Source organism: Camelina sativa, chromosome 15, assembly GCF_030686135.1.
Source record: "Camelina sativa cultivar CO46 ecotype springtype chromosome 15, ASM3068613v1".
In the NCBI taxonomy this organism is placed as follows: domain Eukaryota; kingdom Viridiplantae; phylum Streptophyta; class Magnoliopsida; order Brassicales; family Brassicaceae; genus Camelina; species Camelina sativa.
This window is the reverse complement of record NC_141894.1, coordinates 4,562,168-4,579,822: the sequence shown is the minus strand read 5'-3', so window position 1 is coordinate 4,579,822 and position 17,655 is coordinate 4,562,168. Positions and strand designations below refer to the sequence as shown.

The 17,655-nt window shown below is 38.3% G+C and overlaps 5 protein-coding genes across 8 annotated transcripts; all 5 read right to left on the bottom strand.

The window, feature by feature from the left end:
- Window positions 1-1,021: 1,021 nt before the first annotated feature.
- Window positions 1,022-4,999, bottom strand: RLP35 (receptor like protein 35). Its single transcript, XM_087487732.1, has 2 exons — window positions 1,422-4,999; window positions 1,022-1,336 (listed from the first exon to the last, which is right to left on the bottom strand). Exon 1 carries the CDS (start codon window positions 4,228-4,230, stop codon window positions 1,426-1,428), a length of 2,805 nt encoding a protein of 934 aa, XP_087343858.1. The 5' UTR covers window positions 4,231-4,999; the 3' UTR covers window positions 1,022-1,336; window positions 1,422-1,425.
- A 1,081-nt stretch (window positions 5,000-6,080) lies between these two features.
- On the bottom strand, window positions 6,081-8,444 carry LOC104748129 (uncharacterized). Its single transcript, XM_087487733.1, has 4 exons — window positions 7,788-8,444; window positions 7,158-7,643; window positions 6,504-6,986; window positions 6,081-6,398 (listed from the first exon to the last, which is right to left on the bottom strand). The coding sequence occupies exons 1-4, from the start codon at window positions 8,298-8,300 to the stop codon at window positions 6,315-6,317; spliced, it is 1,566 nt and encodes a 521-aa protein (XP_087343859.1). The 5' UTR covers window positions 8,301-8,444; the 3' UTR covers window positions 6,081-6,314.
- Window positions 8,445-10,019: 1,575 nt separating this feature from the next.
- On the bottom strand, window positions 10,020-11,636 carry LOC104767447 (B3 domain-containing protein REM8-like). Its single transcript, XM_087487731.1, has 4 exons — window positions 11,177-11,636; window positions 10,928-11,037; window positions 10,533-10,841; window positions 10,020-10,459 (listed from the first exon to the last, which is right to left on the bottom strand). Exons 1-4 carry the CDS (start codon window positions 11,358-11,360, stop codon window positions 10,193-10,195), a joined length of 870 nt encoding a protein of 289 aa, XP_087343857.1. The 5' UTR covers window positions 11,361-11,636; the 3' UTR covers window positions 10,020-10,192.
- Window positions 11,637-11,920: 284 nt separating this feature from the next.
- Window positions 11,921-13,704, bottom strand: LOC104764849 (ferritin-2, chloroplastic). Its single transcript, XM_010488447.3, has 8 exons — window positions 13,269-13,704; window positions 13,046-13,129; window positions 12,897-12,957; window positions 12,735-12,822; window positions 12,590-12,651; window positions 12,382-12,447; window positions 12,244-12,307; window positions 11,921-12,149 (listed from the first exon to the last, which is right to left on the bottom strand). The coding sequence occupies exons 1-8, from the start codon at window positions 13,547-13,549 to the stop codon at window positions 12,109-12,111; spliced, it is 747 nt and encodes a 248-aa protein (XP_010486749.2). The 5' UTR covers window positions 13,550-13,704; the 3' UTR covers window positions 11,921-12,108.
- A 226-nt stretch (window positions 13,705-13,930) lies between these two features.
- LOC104764848 (cytosolic endo-beta-N-acetylglucosaminidase 2) lies at window positions 13,931-17,551 on the bottom strand. 4 transcript variants are annotated; one of them, XR_015581874.1, is made up of 11 exons: window positions 16,901-17,519; window positions 16,574-16,711; window positions 16,391-16,500; window positions 16,205-16,316; window positions 16,014-16,121; window positions 15,790-15,902; window positions 15,563-15,649; window positions 15,366-15,446; window positions 15,163-15,215; window positions 14,912-15,047; window positions 13,931-14,833 (listed from the first exon to the last, which is right to left on the bottom strand). XR_015581874.1 is itself a non-coding variant. In XM_087487724.1 (11 exons), exons 1-11 carry the CDS (start codon window positions 17,480-17,482, stop codon window positions 14,135-14,137), a joined length of 2,214 nt encoding a protein of 737 aa, XP_087343850.1. In that variant the 5' UTR covers window positions 17,483-17,551; the 3' UTR covers window positions 13,931-14,134. The 4 variants fall into 4 exon arrangements, 2 of the variants coding, with proteins under 2 accessions (XP_087343850.1, XP_087343851.1); XR_015581875.1 differs by having other exon boundaries at window positions 16,574-16,689; window positions 16,901-17,510; XM_087487724.1 differs by having other exon boundaries at window positions 15,568-15,649; window positions 16,901-17,551.
- Between the last annotated feature and the right edge of the window lie 104 nt (window positions 17,552-17,655).

Genomic DNA, 17,655 nt, shown 5'->3' with positions numbered 1-17,655 from the left:
GATTAGCTAAGATGCCCTTTCACAGATCTATATTTATAGTATATAACTCTTGAATATATATTTAAAAATAGACAATTTTAGTTATTAATTCACAATAATGTATTTTTATAAACCGACACAATTTTTATTAACTTTTCTCTTCCATCTCATCAATCCCATATTTTGTACTAACTCTCATGTTTTTAACTTTCATAATATTTATAGTAATGCAATGAATGATTAATAATAACATTAAGAAATATTACATACTCCCTCTCTATCACAATAGATGATGTTTTAGTATTTTTACAAGAATTAAGAAAAACATTTAATGTTTAGCAATAAGTGTATTTTTTATTTATAATAATATATTTTTATAATTATTAACCAATAATATTTCATCAAACTTTTAATTTCTCATTTAATGATTCTTGAAATTTGCAATTTTTTAACATTAATTGATAAAGTATACAGAAAATCATCTTTTCTGATACAAAATAAAATCCTAGAACATCATCTATTCTGATACAGAGGGACTATATAAGAAAATGTATTAATATGTAATGATTGCATATCTATAACTCTCACATAGTTTATTTGACTCCTATAACAATGAAATATTTCCTCTGTTTTAATTTAGTTGTCGTTTTAGATTTTCAATAAAAATATTTGGTGAATATTCCAGTTTTAAAGTTCTGACCAAAGAAATATTTATAAAATATATTAATAAAGGATAAAACAGACAATTTAATAATTTTTTTTTGTGTGAGAAAACCTTTAACGACAAGTAAAAAATCGAAGGAAGTATAGATTACATTTACCTAATAGATAGAAATTGATATAAAAATTAGTGTGGTTATTATCCAATTAAATAATAATTTTTTCATATGCTCTTAACTACAATTTTTCTTATAAATAGAAAGATACATATTTTACTAACCCTTATATCTCAAATCTCACATAATATTTTTATTTACTTAATATTTTCTTAACTAACAATCTCCAAAATCATAAAAAAAAAATATTCAAGAACAATATAAACTAAACGGAATGATTACTAGTACGTATATATATAGATGCGAGAGTCTAATAGGAAATAGTAAAGATACATCGCAGAAAACAAAAAAAATTACATGTGCATCTAAAGGGAGAGTATTTTAAGGTTCGAAACAGAGTTGCTCAATTACAAAGTTGGCAAAAAACAGAGTAAAAGAGAAACCTAAACTGGGAAGTGGGAACTGGGAACAATAACCGAAATCTAAACCAATCTGGATTTGGACAAAGCTGGATAGTTGGTTGACGTCCTAACAGTTCATCCGGTTACTTTGACTTTCCTCGTCCAGATTCTTCAGATAGGCTTTATAACGAAATAGTTGTTAAACAAATATAATTTCATTCTGATGAAAGCTAACAAATTCGTTTAGAAGTCATCAGAACATTACCTCTCTAGTGAGTTGCAGTGCTTCTCCGTCTACTATTGTTTTGGCCGAAAGGGTTCATGAACCACTCTGGTTTGTGGGAAAGCAATATGTATCCAATCGTAAATCCAAAGGAAATACCAGGTATGAATCCTATTGCAGCTGCTATCCAACTAATCACCTCTTCTTCGTCTTCTTCCTCTGATTCCGTCGTTTCATATAATTGTGTGGCTGGCGTGTGAATATCTCTGCAAACTTCATCAAAAGAAGGGCCGAAAAGTCCCATATTGTCCTCGAAAGAAGAGCAATTCTGCGTCCGAAACTGAGTGCCCCCTGGAACTAGGCCTGTAAGCTTGTTATGAGAGAAGTTCATGTACGCAAGGAATGAGAGCCCCCCTAGCTCTTGTGGAATTTCCCCTGAAAGCTTGTTTTGGGAAACGTCCAGCGACTCGAGAGCTTTCAGGTTCCCCATAGATGAAGGGATGCTGCCAGTGAATACATTGTTTGCTAAGTTGAGCACATGAAGCTCTTTCAGTAGACCGATGGACATTGGAATCTCTCCTTCAAATTTGTTTCCTGAAAAGTCCACTGCTGTTAAGATTTGAAGGATACGTACCAGCTCCAACTCTACACCTTTATTCATCAAAACCATTGAATCATGGTAATACCTATCTCCCATATACATTTCGTCAGACCCAACTTCATTTTTTCCAAGTGATGACATAGCAGTCCACTTCGAAAAGTAATCTGATGGCAAAGTTCCATCGAAGTGATTATGTGATATGTCGATGATTCGTAACTGAGCGAATGAGGCTTGATGTATCGGTCCATGAAATGCATTGGAGCGAAGGACAAGAACTTGCAGCTTTTGTAGAGAACCCAGCCAGCACGGAAACGTGTCATTGATTTTGTTGCTTTCCACGTTCAAAACTTCAAGAGTAGATAAACGATTCAAAGAACTTGGAAGCTTTCCCACAAGTTGGTTATGACCGAGATCAAGCGACCTTAGACTTTCAAATAAATGCTCCGGAAGACCTCCACTGAGATTATTATGCCGAACGTTTAGATCCGAAAGATTTCTCTTGAGATTTCCAAAACAAGGAGGGATTGAACCATTAAACTTGTTTTCAGATAAATCGAGTGTGATTAGAGAACGTAGCAAGCATATGAAAGAAGGAATCTTGCCCGTGAAGTTGTTGTTGGAGCCAAGCAAGTGACTCACAGATGGTTTCCGGAAAGAGGATAGCCCTTGTTTCTTCGTTGATCTTTGGAAACCGTTGAAAGTGTTGTTGGAAAGATTCACGTACCACAAATATGGTAGAGTCCATAACCAGCCAGGAACTTGACCTTCGATTTTGTTGTTGGAGATGTCTAGAAACCACATTTCATGTAGGGTTCTTAGCAACTCCGGAAACTCGGTGATACCGCAGCCTGACAAGCGCAAAAATCGGATCAATTGTGAAACTGAACTCTTGTTTGTTGTTGAAACATGGTTGCCTGAGAGACCTAATTCGGAGAGGCTTTTGGAATATGATAAGATATCATACAAGTCAATCGTAGTGGTGGTGTTCAAATAGGATAGGTCAAGACTTTCGAGTGACTTGAGATGCGAGAAGATACTAAAGTCAACTGGGCGGCCTTGGGTGTCGAAATGAGAAAGGTCAAGAGACTCAAGGTTGACTAATCTGGAAATGGATCTCGGGATTTGCCCTTTGAAGTTGTTGTTGCCAATTTCTAAATATTGTAGGTTAGACGGTGAAGATGTATTCCCAAACTCAAGAGTTCCGCTGTGTTGGTTACTACCCAAATCAATAGATCTCAAAGAAGGAATGGTGAAGAGAGAAGAAGGGATAGTTCCACTGAAAGCGTTGCCTTGTGCGTAAAAATCTCCCAAGTTTGATAGTGAAGTGATATTAGGAGGAAGCGCGCCACTGAACTGATTGTCGTAGATACCTAAACTTGACAAACCTGTCAAATTCAGTAGTACAATGGGAAAGTTGCCACTAAGCTTATTGCCACTAACAAAAAATCTGGTCAGGTGGTTTAGATTGCCAAAAGAAGATGGGATTTCACCAACGAGATTGTTTCTCCAAAGGTTGAGATAGGTGAGATGAGAGAGGTTTCCAATTGAAGATGGAATTTCACCAGAGAATTGATTAAAAGAAAGCCGGATAAAGGTGAGTTGAGTAAGGTTTCCAATGGAAAATGGAACCCGACCACTGAAATGATTTCCGTCAAGGCTAAGTCTAATAAGATTAGAAAGATTTTCAATGGAATCTGGGATTTGGCCAGTAAAATCGTTACCTGAAAGCTCAAGAGTGGTGAGTTGAGTAAGATTTCCAATTGAAGACGGGATTTGGCCATTAAGATCATTAGATGAAAGGTCAAGAGTGGTGAGATGAAAAAGTTTTCCAATCGAAGACGGGATCTGACCATTAAAATCATTAAAAGAAAGGTCAAGAGTGGTTAGAAAAGGAAGGTTTTGAAGACTGCTATTGGAATGAAACCGGCCATGGAGGCCGCTGCAGGTAAGGTCTAGCTCGACCACATCTCCGGACTTGGCATTGCATTTGATACCCTTCCAACTACAACAGTCGCTGTTATTCCCCCATGACTCTGTCTTCGGATGACTATCATTTGGACAATAACGATAAAGCGTCCCAATATGAAACTCGTTTTTGAAAGCGAGAAGTGCATCTCTTTGTTCGGGACGACACAAAATTAAATGTCTAGTAGGAGCTGCAAGCACGTCTTCAAAATGATAAATGAACATGAAAATAAAAGAGAGAGTTATAGGAATGATGATACTCGATGAGTTCCAGAAGCCCTTCATTTAATTTTCTTGAATAAATATAATGAAGTAAGACTGGAAACTGTGAGATATAGTAAATATTAAATAGCATGGTTTCGTGCAATCTCTCTTTTATAAACATACAATAATAATACACTCTACTCCACAAACATAATAAATCCAACACAGCTTGACTGACTCACTATAACTAGTCTTTAATTCTACTACCAAGTGTTCTTCACGTTAAAACGCAAAGACTTAAAAAGAGTCTTTACATGTAAATAGTCAAGTTCCACACATTTTGTCTTACTTTTATTTAACGTACTGGAAACTTCAAAAACAAGTTGTTTGTTCGAACCAAATTAAATGACCCAGAAAAAATCACAATTCAAAGAGAAATGTCTTTGTTAGTTGTGTACTAGTCAGTCCTAGTGATTACTGATGATCGACAGCGTCTCACCAGTTCATTAATGATGGAGGCAGCTGCAGCTTCTAGCTCGATCACTTCCCCGGACTTGGCCTTGCACGTGATACCTTCCTAACTACAACAGTCGCTGTTATTCCTCCATGGCTCCGTCGTCGGATGAGGGCTTACTCGGCTATTATTGCAATAACACTCATGATGAATGGTAGTCTTCTGAACCTCAATAAACTCGTTCTTGAATTCGAGAAGCGCATCTCTTTGTTTGGGACGACACAAGTGCCTCGGACCCGTAAGCACGTCCTCAAAATTAAGAAGGAATGAAATGAGAAAATAAAGTGTATAACAGGAATGATACTCCTTGAATTCCAAAAGCCTTTCATTCATCCTTCTCTATGCTTAGTTAACCTTTTTGAATATCAATAATGAAAAAGAAAATATAGAAATTGCTTTGGTAAATAAGAATGATTTCGCACCCATCTCTTAATATACATAAACATAGTAATAGACTAATATTAATACGAAGTGTTCTGTTAAACGCAGAGAGTAAAACTCTGAGTTGAATAGTGAATTCACACATTTTTGTCGTACTTTAAAATACACGTGCAGGAAATCGAAAAGGTTGCCTGTCCAGAAATTGAGAAATCCATGAAAAAGAATGGAAAATAAAGAGTAATAGGAATGATTCTCATTGTCTCATTGAGTTCCAAGAGCTAGCGTGTCGTCCTCAAGCTAATTTACTTTAGTTTTCTTGCATAACGATGATGAAAAACCAAAGACGAAGGTGGAAAGTCTGATCGTAAGTAACATGGTTTCGTGTCCATCTCTTTTTATTTAGCACATATATACTCTAATCCACAAAAATAAATCCTTATCTTTGGACAACTCCACAAAAATAAATCCAACACAGCTTAATTTGCTATAACTATAAGTCTTTGTACGTGTTTTTTTTTGGTAATGGATAGGGGACAAGATCCCCTATTATTTATTAAAACATAAGAAAATTACATACAGACATTCCCGCGGAACCGAAGTCCCGTTCATATCATCTAATTACGTGCTGAATAGTCAATTTCCACACATTGTGCCTTACTTTAATTACGTACAGGAAACTTCAAAACGTGGTTTGTCCAACCAAATTCCCAACAACAACAAAAAAAACGTGAAGAAAAGAAATCAGATGAGGATAGTTATTACTAAAGAACATAAGGCGAAAGAAACAGAGAGTATGAATGATACTCGTTGACTTGCAAGACTTTTTTCATCTCCTTTACGCTAATCTAATTTTCTTGAATATATAAAACACTTCACAATAAATAGACAGTGACGGATAGCCAAGAAAAAATAATTCAAGTAAAGATAGACTTGTTACTAGTCCTAGTAATTATCCACAGCGTCAAGAGTTCATCAGTATCATTAAAAATAGTGGCTGTTATAATTCAAACTCAACCAATTAATGGTGGTTCAATAGTTTTTTTTTTAATTTCTTTTTCTTTATTACCATTCCTCGTGGATTCAGAATGAAAAATCCAGAAATGAGAAATCCATGCAAACATAACAAAAAAAAATTAAACTCTTTTGTAAAATTTTCTCTCGACAACAATAAAATCAAAGATTCTGCCAGTCACTGGGACACGGATTTAAGATAGAAAAAAATGAAATGCCATAATATCATATTTGAGTACCTTCTTCAGCTAAAAACTTCTCAGGACGAGGCAGAGAATGTCACACAAAACCCTGATCTCGCTTGATCGTGTTCTTGTTTCTTCAATATATGGCAGTAGTTAAGCTGTCTCATAACAAAAACAAAACGATGTATAATTTTTGGTGTTAATCACTGCACTTTCTCATTCGATAAAAGTGCATAAAGGGAGATTAGTGATGAGAACCAAACCTCCATACGGAATACACTAGTTGGTAAGACGATTCCAGCACCAACTGAAGTTCTGAATGTCTCCAAAAACTTTGGAGCAGTGAAGTTTCTAAACTCATTCTCTGATAACTTTGCCATATTCCCCGCAGATGCAAACACATGCCCGTGGATTCCTCTCTCTCTTAACCATCTCACTGGCAAATCAAATGAGAGATCCGCAAACGCAGTCACCGCTGCATCTCCTCCAACAAAATCCCGTTCACTATCGCCTTTCCTCTTTGGCTCGTTGGGACCAAGTCCTCTGGTCTTGAATCCCCATAGTGCGGATGGCCCACCTAAAGAACATAGAGGCGATGAATTGCCACCCAAGAAGAATCTCTCTGGCACAGAGGAAGGACGGTTCTGGTATCCGTTTCCCCACGGAAAGGAGACACCCCCAGACACACCAAAGTTTAGAGCAGCGTTGTAAAACCCGAACGGAACAGCATAACGAAGATCAATTTCCTGAGAAAACAAATGACAATGGGTGCTAAAAAGTATCAGAGGTCTAAGATTCTTGTTATTTCCTCTCACATTGAGCATAAACTTCAGACGTACTACATTAGGGAAGATATCTATGACAAAAAGGGACTAGTACCACAGAATTTGCTGTGTAAGAAAGAAGAGGTGACCAACCTGCTTCAAGAAGCGTAAGCTTCGGCTATCAGGAGCAAGACCACCAATTTGAGAAGTAGAGGTGAAAGCATATCCACTAGTTGGCCTCAAGTATGAGTTTCTCTGGTCAAATTTGAAAGTATACTTCAACGCAGAAAGCAGACTGTGTCCCAGTTGCCTCCTTATTGACACTGAAGCCGCTCGGGATGGATCTATCAGATTACGCCACGCAATCGTGTAAACCAGCTCGTGATACTTGCTTGAGAGAAGACCGAGTGAAAGACCGAGGGAACGTTCTTTATACGATGAAAACTTAAGCCAGTCTTGAGTCGAAAGGTAAAGACGAGAAGTAAAAGGAGTAGAGAATCCTCTGAACCTTGGCAGATACATCCCCAAGCCAACCTCAGCAGAGTTGTCATAGCCATGTACTATAGACCCGTCCCAAATATCTCCATAGCCAAAAATGTTCTTATACTTCAAAGATGCTTCAATGCTTGATGATCTAGCCTAGAATAGCATCACAGTTATAAGATAAACCAGAAGTTTAATATATCAATGCACATCATCAGTCCAGATTCAACTCTATTGAAGCCAATACAGAATAAACCAACTCAACTGAAACATAGTGAATTGTTACTAATGACGATATACCTCAGCTTTAGTGTAAACGCCAATTTGGCCGGTGAGAGGGCTTTTGCTCTCGACGACTTCAATTACAACATTGGTGGTACCAGGAAGCTCAGGAGGACCAGAATCGAGCGTAATGTTGACGGAATCAAAGATATCTAACGCTCGGAGATTCGAATTAGCAACCCTAGAAGCTTCGAGAAGCTCCTGCAACGTGGTCGCCTCTCTCGCAGCTTCCAATTCCGCCTCGATGGTATGGTCTTTGGTCTTCTCGTTTCCTTTGATGATCACGTCGTGGACACGAACGGGTACAGGAGCAGCTCGCATCCGACGGAAAAGCGATTCCGCTTTGATCCTGTCTACACTGGACCGGCCTTCGCGCGTTTGAGATTTCGACTCGGTATCATCCTCTTCTTCTTCTCCTTCGTAATCATCCTCTTCTTCTTCGTCTCCGTTAAGTTCTTCAACTTCTTCTTCTTCTTGTTGGGGTTCTCGGATTGGTGGATTCACGTCGGGTTCTTCCGCCGTATTCGCCATGAGGCCGAGAGATAGATATCAACTGAGAGTAGGAATTTCGAGTTTTCGGCAAATCGACGGAACCAATTTGACGACTATAAGAAGTCGGCGTCTATGTAACCTTCTAGATCGTACAGAAGGTTAAGTGAAATCTCTTGCTTCCTCAAACGATGTCGTTTAGTAAATAATAATAATTAATATATTTTGGGTTTAAGTGGTTTGGTTATTTGACATTGGATGAGTAGAGATGGACTTTGTCTGTGCAAACTATTTTGCTCATTATTTTGCTTAATGCAGTTTTGGATTTTTTTTGGGTAGTCTAATCTCTATTACGAGAAGATGAAGATATTCGAGGAGGCCAAAGAAATGTAAGTATTCATTTAACGGTGTTCCCCTCAGTATGTATATTATATAGATTATGAAGATAAGATACTCTGTAAGATCTATATGCGGGAAAACGTCCTATTTCCCCATGAGAACTATGATATCGTACCAGATAAAGCCCGAACTTTCACTACGTCTCAGATATCCCAAAAAAATAGTTTTCAACCTAGATCCCCATAAATCAAAAGTTGTCATCTATTTACCCATAAATCTGGGTTTAATCGGTTTACATACTAAACCGGTACGAAATCTCGGTCAAACCAAAACAAAACCAAATTTAAAATCTGACTGACCTTATAAACTCGACCCGACTTAATTTTCTAACCCGATAAAAATTTCCCAAATTCTCAAATCTAAGGACCCTAAAATCATCATCTTGTAAAATCATGAGCAATGAATGTATATTGCATTGCGGCTATATGATGTATATGTTTGTGTAAAGGTTTCAAGTGGCCCATAAACCCAGTCAAAAACCTACAAAATTCTCGGCAGCGGAGGCAACCATTGAGATCACTGGAACTTTCGTCGTCTTCTCCGCCAAGAGAAGCGCGCATGACTCCCACGTTCCCCTAAGTTTTGAAATCAATTATTTGTGTTCTTAACTTATTTTGGAGTTGAATAAAGATTCGTAATTTGATAAATATTTTGCAGATTTTGGCTTTACTCCCAATCAGATTCGTGGTGCTCTTCATTCACTTGGCCGCGATTCTGATCAATGGAACTAAAAATAGTAATGGAGCTGCAATTGTACGTCTACAACAAGGACCACGTGAATCTCCATTAAATACACAGCAAATATAAATTTGTCTTTTATGTCTTTGTTAATTTGGTTGATTTGGTTATTTGATTTTGTTGGTTGCAGTGGATTTTCTTGGTTTGTTACCATTCAAGAGGAGAAATTGACTTGTTTTTTTGGGTTATTTGATGTGAATGATCTGGTTTGAAATGAGGATTCGTAGAGTTGGTATTTTTTATTTTTGGGTTACGTGATTTTTGTATGTAATTGGGTTGAAATGAGATTCAAACCGGTTATAGTTTTTCTTAGTTGGTTAAAAAAACAATAAACCAATTAAATTCATATTTATGGAGAAGTAGATGAGAACTACTTGTTCAAGGGAGATTTAGTAAGAGAACTTTTGATCTATGGGGATCTAGGTTGAAAATTATTTTTTCGGGAACATCTGAGACGTAGTGAAAGTTCGAGTTCGGGCTCTATCTGGTACGATATTATAGTTCTCATGGGTAAATAGGACGTTTTCCCGTCTATATGCATAGGATTAGTATATGATAAATAAATGACTGCTTTTGAGATTTGGTATTTGATATCTGGATTCTGGAAGGTTTTCAATACTTGAGGATGATGAGTCTGAGTTGGAACATTAAAGGAACCAGCCAAACCAACCCAAAATATTAGCATTTCCTTCGACCATCCCAAACTACTAAAACCTTATTACAAACTAGCCAAAAACCACAAAAAGAACATACAGTTCAATTTTCAAGTAGGTAGTACTACAGAAGCAAATACAAACTCAGGGAAAGTTTAAGACTTTGGAGCAGAACTTAAGTAGATGAGTAGCTGTGTCTTCTTTTTCCTTGATGAGTTCCAGCTTGAAGGACTCACCTATATTCACTCCATTAACATCACAGAACTCTCTCCACTCGTTTCCCAGTCTCATTTTTCCATGTTCGTCGTCGGGTTTAAGACTAGTCGTCCGTTTGATACCGTATCGATCCACGAGAGTTATCTTCCTCGCATTCTCGATACCATTCGCCTTCACAAATTTTCTCGGTAGGCACTGCCATAAAGAACTCGAAAACATTACAAAACTCTGAAAACAATGTTGAAATGATTGATGCAAACTTACTTACCAGTTTATACTTCTTGAAATTGTATGGTCTGAGAGTTAGTGTCAAGAATCTGCATTGGCTCCTCGTTGAAGAAGAACAAAGCTGGAGAACAGGTGTTGTACCGGTTTGCACGAGCTTAAGGGATAAAACATCGTTGACTCTTAGTCGATTTTCGAAGCAGAAACTTCTCCAACCGTTTCTGATGTAAACCTCGCCGTCTGGTTTATGACTCGGGATCAATTTCCATGGTATCCCATCTTCATTCAATAGAATGATCTCACACTTACGATTCATCAAACCATTAGATCTTGAGAAACCTCTAGGGAGAAACTGCATAACTTACAGAGAGTGTATATCAGTATATGATTAGATTCTAAAGAGAAATATTTCAGTGCAGTGCAGAAGTAATCATTCACCAGACTATCTTTGCGTAGATTCGATGCGGTGACACGTGATACAAAACAAGAGTGATGATCTGATGAAGATCCTTTATCTACTGTGTTCTGATTCTTCTCTGAATCTGAATCTGGTTCAAGTTTGAATGAGAATTAACCAAACTACCAGTGTGTATGTATACACATCATTGAATCCGGTTCGCTCAAATAATCAACACTGATACAAAAAGGTTTTGTGACAAAGGAGAGGATTGAGCTCGTAAGTCGTACCAGAGGATATTTGAATGACATGATGATGATGATCATCAAATTGAATCTCACAGCAGCTTGGACCAAAACATGTGACATGGAACAACAAGTCTCCATCATGCCTGAAAACAACTATGTCGCCGACTCGGAGGTCATGGCTGGTGGCGAACTTTTGCCAGCCTTCGGTGAGTCTCCGACCCTCCATCTTCACTTGCCAGGTTATATCAGAAGCGTTCGATTTCAGCTTCACCACCGCAGAGAAACCCAGAGAGAGAGAGAGAGAGATCAAACAAACAGTATTTTAAGCGTAGCAAAGAAAGAGAGTGAAAGAGAGATAGATCACGAGGTGGCTGTGGAATCCAGGAAGAAGAGGCTGGAAGAAGTGTGGATTTATCGGTGAGGAAGGTGAAACATTTTCCATTGACGATCGAAGAGCTTTTTTTTTCTTGAATAAAAGCTTTAAAGTCGCCACGTATTCTCCAATTTTGGCTCTGTTTTGGTGGTTTCTTATAGAGACAATCTTTTTTCCAACCCCATGCCGTTTCAGTATGTCATACCGACACGTAGTTGGCTCCGACCGACGAGGGATCTCTATGTCATAGTATATGATTGGCATATTTAAACCAAAATCAAACCAAGTTTTTTTCTTTCTAAACAAAATCCAAGCTCGATCTTTTGAAGTATGATTTAGCATAAGTTATTACAGCCAAATCCGTAATTTTAGACTTTTTAGTCATCAGTAAAACCTATGGGCTATGGCAAGAGTCGCATTAAAGCAGTGGACTTGCATTTATTATCAGACTACGAGTTATTACATTATTCAGGAGCATTAACAAACTCTCAACCATTCGGTTAAACAAAACCAAAGAAAAGAAAGGACGAACGGTGCCGTATAGCACAAGGAAGACTGTCACCGAATCAGAATCATTATCAAAAGCTACAGCTCTACTTCCTTAAACCTCATTGAGAAGCATTTGATCAAAATGCCACACTCCTGCAGTTTTCACACCGGAAGGGGAGTTATTTAGTGTAACACCCAAAAGGAAGTGCAATTGCAGTTTTGAGGCTTATGGATTTGAAGGACTTACCGTGACCCTTTCCCATTCTTCTTAGCTGTGCAACGTACTCTGAGATTTTCTTGATGGCTTCGACCTGTTTTTACAGGCCACATGAGGAACGTTGCGTATTTTAAAGTAATGATAAGTGTGAAATTTTGTGTGTTTTACCTGATCGCCTAGAAACTCAGATTCTACAAAATCAACCAGCTGAACATCATTGTTCTTCACACCAACCTGTAGGATCAAACAGGGGAGAGAGATTATTAATCTAATCATCTTTTTTATACTGTCAAAGCCTGCTCTGTGATACTGCAATCATGGGTTTAAGGCTTAGCATTCATACTTCTAATGATGAAATAACTGATAAGGTCCTTACACTTTGTAACTTCAGAAGCTTTTCATTAGTTAGTTTCTCCAAAGACAATGCAAGCTCCATGGCTGATTCATAAAAAAAAGTCAGAATCATTAATCAAGAGCATAATATTTAAAAGACCATAATGATATAGTATGAGTCAACTTACCATACAAAGCATCTCCCTTCTCCTCGTGATCAAACTCAGAGATAGGCATCAAAATAGACTGCAGCTTCACTCTCCCACCACGCTTGTTCTAAAGATCAAAATCCATCAAAACATAAGTAACACTATCAAAAATCAACAACCTGATAGTATTCCTGAAGTTACCTGATACTCCATAAACTTCTCAGCATGACCTCGTTCTTCAAGACTCGAATCGTTAAAGAACCTATATCAGTTAAACATACAACAACAAAAAGATGATCCATCAGCTGAAGAGACACAAATACGGTTTTCTTTACAATAAAGGAACTCACCTTGCGAAACCTTTCAAGCCGACATTATCTCTGTCGAAGTAGGCATACAGGGCATGGTAGATGTAAGAGACGTTGTACTCCACGCTACGATGATTCACACAAAAGCAAATAAGACACGTTAAGATTCAGACACACACCGTTACGTATTAACCAATATAACCAACCAAGCTAACTCGATTCTGACAAGCAAATAAAATAAAATAAGTTAAACAAGAGCACATACTTGATCTGATCGTTGATCGCAGATTCAGAATCATCGTGAAACTTGTGGCGAGCGAGAGAAACAAGAGGGGTAGTGGGAACGAGATCCATTTCCCTTTTGACCTCCTCAAAAGGTTCGAATACAACTCCGGTTAGCGACTTCGTGTTCGTTCCTTTCGCCGCCTTAACAGAAAACGTAGATCCACGAGAAGAAAACAGAGGATTCGACGAATTTCTCGACGGATGAAACAGATTTGTTCCGCCGCCGGAGAGAGAGAGAGCGGGAGAAGCCTTGAGCAACATTGGTTATCGAGATGTAGAGATAGAGATTAGAGAAAGCAACAAAGAGGAGAGTGTCTCTGTGTTAAAAACGTCGGAGTAAGTGAACGAACTGAGAGAGAGAGGAGGAGGTTTAATAAGAGACGGCGATGGGTCAGGAGATGTGAATGACGTGGTACACTGTTTCTTAGACACGTGGAAAGACGAGAAAAGGCTTGTGGCATACGCGTGGTGTCTCTAGAATCGGCCTTTGAGCAAATTAAGGCGTCGTGTAATTTATCCAACGTAAGATGACAAGGAAAGTAGGAAACAAGTGAAAACGATGGCTTATAATAATAGTAAGATAGTAAGATATTTATTAATCAACAACAGCTGCCGAATATAAAAATATATCAACAAAAAGAATTACTAAAAATGTTGCAAGATTATCATCATTGATCTGCTGGGGAAAAATAAATAAAAATTAATTCGATGTTCATACAGTATGTTTCATCTTTGTATATGTAATTGATATTACAGTATGTTTCATTTTTGTATTGTTTTTTCTCAGTTACAGTATGTTTCATAGGTTAAGATTTTGGCGTCAAGCAAAACCACCTAGGACAAATCTTAGAGACCTTCCAGTACAACTAGAAGCGTAGGGGAATCATCCAGGTTGCCCCATGAACCATCTTTACCACAGGCTTGAACTACGAAGCGGACTCCTTTCACTTCCGATTCTACCACCAGTTCCGCTACGTAAAAGGCTGGTACGTGAGCGACTCCAAGGAACACTGTCTCGCTTCTCGGTTTCTCTAAAACCTTCCTCGGTCTTACATCAGTCGACTTCGTTTTCTCTGCATACACATTATACCTTGGGAATACAGAATCTTCAACGTCTTTCTGTCTCCATTCTAGCTTAGCCCTGAGGATCTTTGAACCAGAATTACCGGGTACAAGCTCTACGTCATGAGCTTCAATGACCCATGGCGACGATGGAAGTAAAGTCTCAGGTTTCTGCTGGTACTGAACATGATCTTTGATTGAGATGTGTCCGAGCAATGCAACATATTCTGCCTCCTTTGTTGAATTCTCTGGTCTGTAGCAAAAGGCAGAGATTTCTGTCAGTGTGTAACCATCCATGACAAGATCTGTTTCGTGTACTGTCCACTCGGATACAGTCTGCGGTGATGTGGTGAGACACTGTAAGAGCAGGTCGTCGAATCTGCGGATGGGTTCTTGTGGCGCCACGAGTATGGATTTAGTTTCATGTGATGGAGATGAGAAAGAAAGCAGGATTCCAATTTTAGAGGTTTCATCTGATTTCACCTGCACCAATTCCAAAATCCTCCATTAGTAAAAACAAGAAGATCTCATAGTGTAATGTATCTAGAAGCAGAGACTTACAGAGTAGGATACTGTGATGGGGGAAGATGAAAGCTGGAGATGGGTTTTGAAGAGCCTTGTTGTGAAAGACGTATCTCCCTCGAGTTTTCCTCTAAAAGCAATGTTCCCTCCTCCGTTAAAAGATGACTCTCGAGCACTGTCAAATTCATAGTGCTTCTTGTTTAATGTTTGCTCAGAAATGTCGAAAACATTTTTCCCTTATTAGTCTTTGCTGAAATAAATATGAGGATAGTATAAGGGCCAGAACTCACTCAACAGTGACCTGGATGATATCTTTGTTGTCTTCATTGAATTCTAGGAGAGGCTGACATGAAGAACATAGCAAAGATGGAGATCAAACTCAGAGACAAACCCAGATCAAAAGATTAATTGTCATATTGTGACGGAATAAGTTTCTGGTTAATGTAAACATTAGAAGTGTGCAGTAAAGTCAAAGACAGTAAGATGGTTGAACCTGAAGACTTTGGCAAGAAATGTTGTACCATGGAGCATCTGACAGTTGGCGACCTTCGAGTGAAACATGGTAACCAAAGCCCTGAACATAAGAGAGAAGAGAGTTTTAGAACATAGCTGCACATCCAAGAAAATCAATGATTGATTCACTGTGCTGTTAGTGTTACAAGATAAGAACAAAGACTTGATCGATCTCACCTTACCTGATTGAAATCTGAGTAAAAAGGCAAGACTTGTGGATAAGTTTGGACTATTCCCCAAGACTTCTCAACAAGTGACCACCATCTGAAGAGAAAACACAAGAACGATGATAAAGATCCAGCATCTCCTTTACAACAGTAGGAAAACTAAAATGGAGCTTAAACACAGTACTGGTAGTTAAAAATTTGTAGACGACAAGGAAAGCAAATAATTTAAAGCATTACTTATTCTGAGCCGTAAGAAAATTGGGTGGTTGCGCAGTCTCATATACCCATCCAGGAGCAAACATGGCAGCTGACAGATTGTGTCTCTTCAGCAAATCAAGAGCAGCATTTACCTAGCATGTAAAAGAATAGAACGAGGAAGAAAAAATATCATGTACACATTATTGGTTTTCACGCTGTCACCAATAGAGAGGTAAACATCATAAAGAGTTTCTGAGACTTACATTCCATTGCCCACCAGCAAAAGAGCCCCGACCGAAGACATCAATTCCCATGTAGACATCGAATTTTCTGTCCCCTGCAACTTCAGCTGATAGTTGTGGGTAGTTCTCCTAAACATCATCACTCACTCATAAAAAACAAGACAAATAGAAGAAACTGAGAATGAAGAGATGAATCCAACCAAAAGGCACACCTTCCATGTATAGTTCATGAATATTCCATCACATAAGTCAAAGAAAGGTTTGTTCAGCTCAGTTAATTGATCTTGCCATTGAAGATCACCACGAACAGTGACACTATCATACCTGCAGAAAGTTATCAGATCAAAGTGACACTGTCAAAACACATACGAACAACGAAAGACTTCTGAGCAACTCACCATATGACTAATGCCCCAGGTGTAGATATATGCAAGACTTTTGTTAACTGGCTTACGAATTCCTTCAAATTTGGTATCTGTTCTTCATCAATTTCGTTCTCTATATTAATCTGCAAGTTAAAATTGCAGACGTTTTAGAAGATAAAAATTCATGAAAAATAAAGCAAACGAAAAGAACCTCACCAGCCACCCATCAAAGCCTAGAGCAGTAGCAAGTTCTGCCAAACGTTCTGCATACATCTGAGCAGACTCCTTTGTGGCAAGCATCTCTTTGCAGGTAGCTTTTCCTTCATCCCATTCTGTGATGAAAGTCCCCAATACCTTTATGTTTCCATAAACGCATGAAAGTAAACACTTTTACCCATAAAACACTCAAACAACATACAAACCCAGTTCAACAGACAATCAAATTCTCTAACTTTATAATCCTAATCAGCAAATTCAAAGATATCTCAACCAAAAATCGAAACTTTGGAAGTTGAAGAATCCAAAAGTTTAGAAACAACTTACTTTAACACCATGCCTATGAGCAGTATTAGTCCAACAAGGAGGAGGAAGAGTAACCAGACAATGAGAGAAGTAAACAAAAACGTCCATCAAATACCAATGCCAAATCGCAAACCCGGCGTCGTTTTCACACCCTTGTACCCACTTATCATCTACATACCCTCCTTTCATATCGTGACAGACCAAAACCCTTGGACGATTCGGTAAACCATCGGAGCTTCCCCGGAGAGGAACTGTTGAACGATTAAACTGGAAGTGAAAAGAATCGAAGTAAAAACGAGATTTCAGATCTTGAAGAGATTTGATCGGGAAAGATATAGGTAACGACGGCTTAGACAGATCGAGAAGCGGAACAGCCTCAGACTCTTCGTCGGCGCCGTCATTGGATTTGGGGATGAGGAGAGAGAAAGGGAATGAAGTGAGGAGCTTACGGGAGATGGAGAAGAAGAGATTGTAAATGTATGCGAGAGTTCTTCTAGAGAAATAGGCGCGAAGAAGGTCGCGCATTTTGATGGGAGAGAGAGAGGTCAACGGAGGAAGAAGACGATGACATATAATAAAAACAGAGCATATGAAATTTATCATTCATTCTTTTAATGTGAATTAAGAATCTAAACGACATGAAAATTTCGTTTTTGTATAAAGTAAAAACTTATACGAAAGCAGAGAGAAAGAGATCAGATGCTCTATAATGGGCCTATAAAGTAAAAAAGTTGGATTCTTCTTTATTGGGTCTTATAAAACGCTTATAAGGCCTT

Excerpts from the sequence above, each read along its gene's own strand:
- RLP35 (XM_087487732.1), bottom strand. The coding sequence starts at position 4,230 with ATGAAGGGCTTCTGGAACTCATCGAGTATCATCATTCCTATAACTCTC.
- LOC104748129 (XM_087487733.1), bottom strand. The coding sequence starts at position 8,300 with ATGGCGAATACGGCGGAAGAACCCGACGTGAATCCACCAATCCGAGAA. Across the intron at positions 7,644-7,787 it reads GCGTTTACACTAAAGCTGAG|GCTAGATCATCAAGCATTGA; the intron begins GTATATCGTCAT and ends ATGCTATTCTAG. Across the intron at positions 6,399-6,503 it reads CTAGTGTATTCCGTATGGAG|CTTAACTACTGCCATATATT; the intron begins GTTTGGTTCTCA and ends GTTATGAGACAG.
- LOC104767447 (XM_087487731.1), bottom strand. The coding sequence starts at position 11,360 with ATGGAGGGTCGGAGACTCACCGAAGGCTGGCAAAAGTTCGCCACCAGC. Across the intron at positions 11,038-11,176 it reads TGTCATTCAAATATCCTCTG|ATTCAGATTCAGAGAAGAAT; the intron begins GTACGACTTACG and ends AACTTGAACCAG. Across the intron at positions 10,460-10,532 it reads ATTTCAAGAAGTATAAACTG|TGCCTACCGAGAAAATTTGT; the intron begins GTAAGTAAGTTT and ends TCTTTATGGCAG.
- LOC104764849 (XM_010488447.3), bottom strand. The coding sequence starts at position 13,549 with ATGTTGCTCAAGGCTTCTCCCGCTCTCTCTCTCTCCGGCGGCGGAACA. Across the intron at positions 13,130-13,268 it reads GCGATCAACGATCAGATCAA|CGTGGAGTACAACGTCTCTT; the intron begins GTATGTGCTCTT and ends GAATCATCGTAG. Across the intron at positions 12,652-12,734 it reads GAAGGGAGATGCTTTGTATG|CCATGGAGCTTGCATTGTCT; the intron begins GTAAGTTGACTC and ends TTTATGAATCAG.
- LOC104764848 (XM_087487724.1), bottom strand. The coding sequence starts at position 17,482 with ATGATAAATTTCATATGCTCTGTTTTTATTATATGTCATCGTCTTCTT. Across the intron at positions 16,317-16,390 it reads CCTGGGGCATTAGTCATATG|GTATGATAGTGTCACTGTTC; the intron begins GTGAGTTGCTCA and ends AACTTTCTGCAG. Across the intron at positions 15,048-15,162 it reads ATCATCCAGGTCACTGTTGA|TGCTCGAGAGTCATCTTTTA; the intron begins GTGAGTTCTGGC and ends TGAATTTGACAG.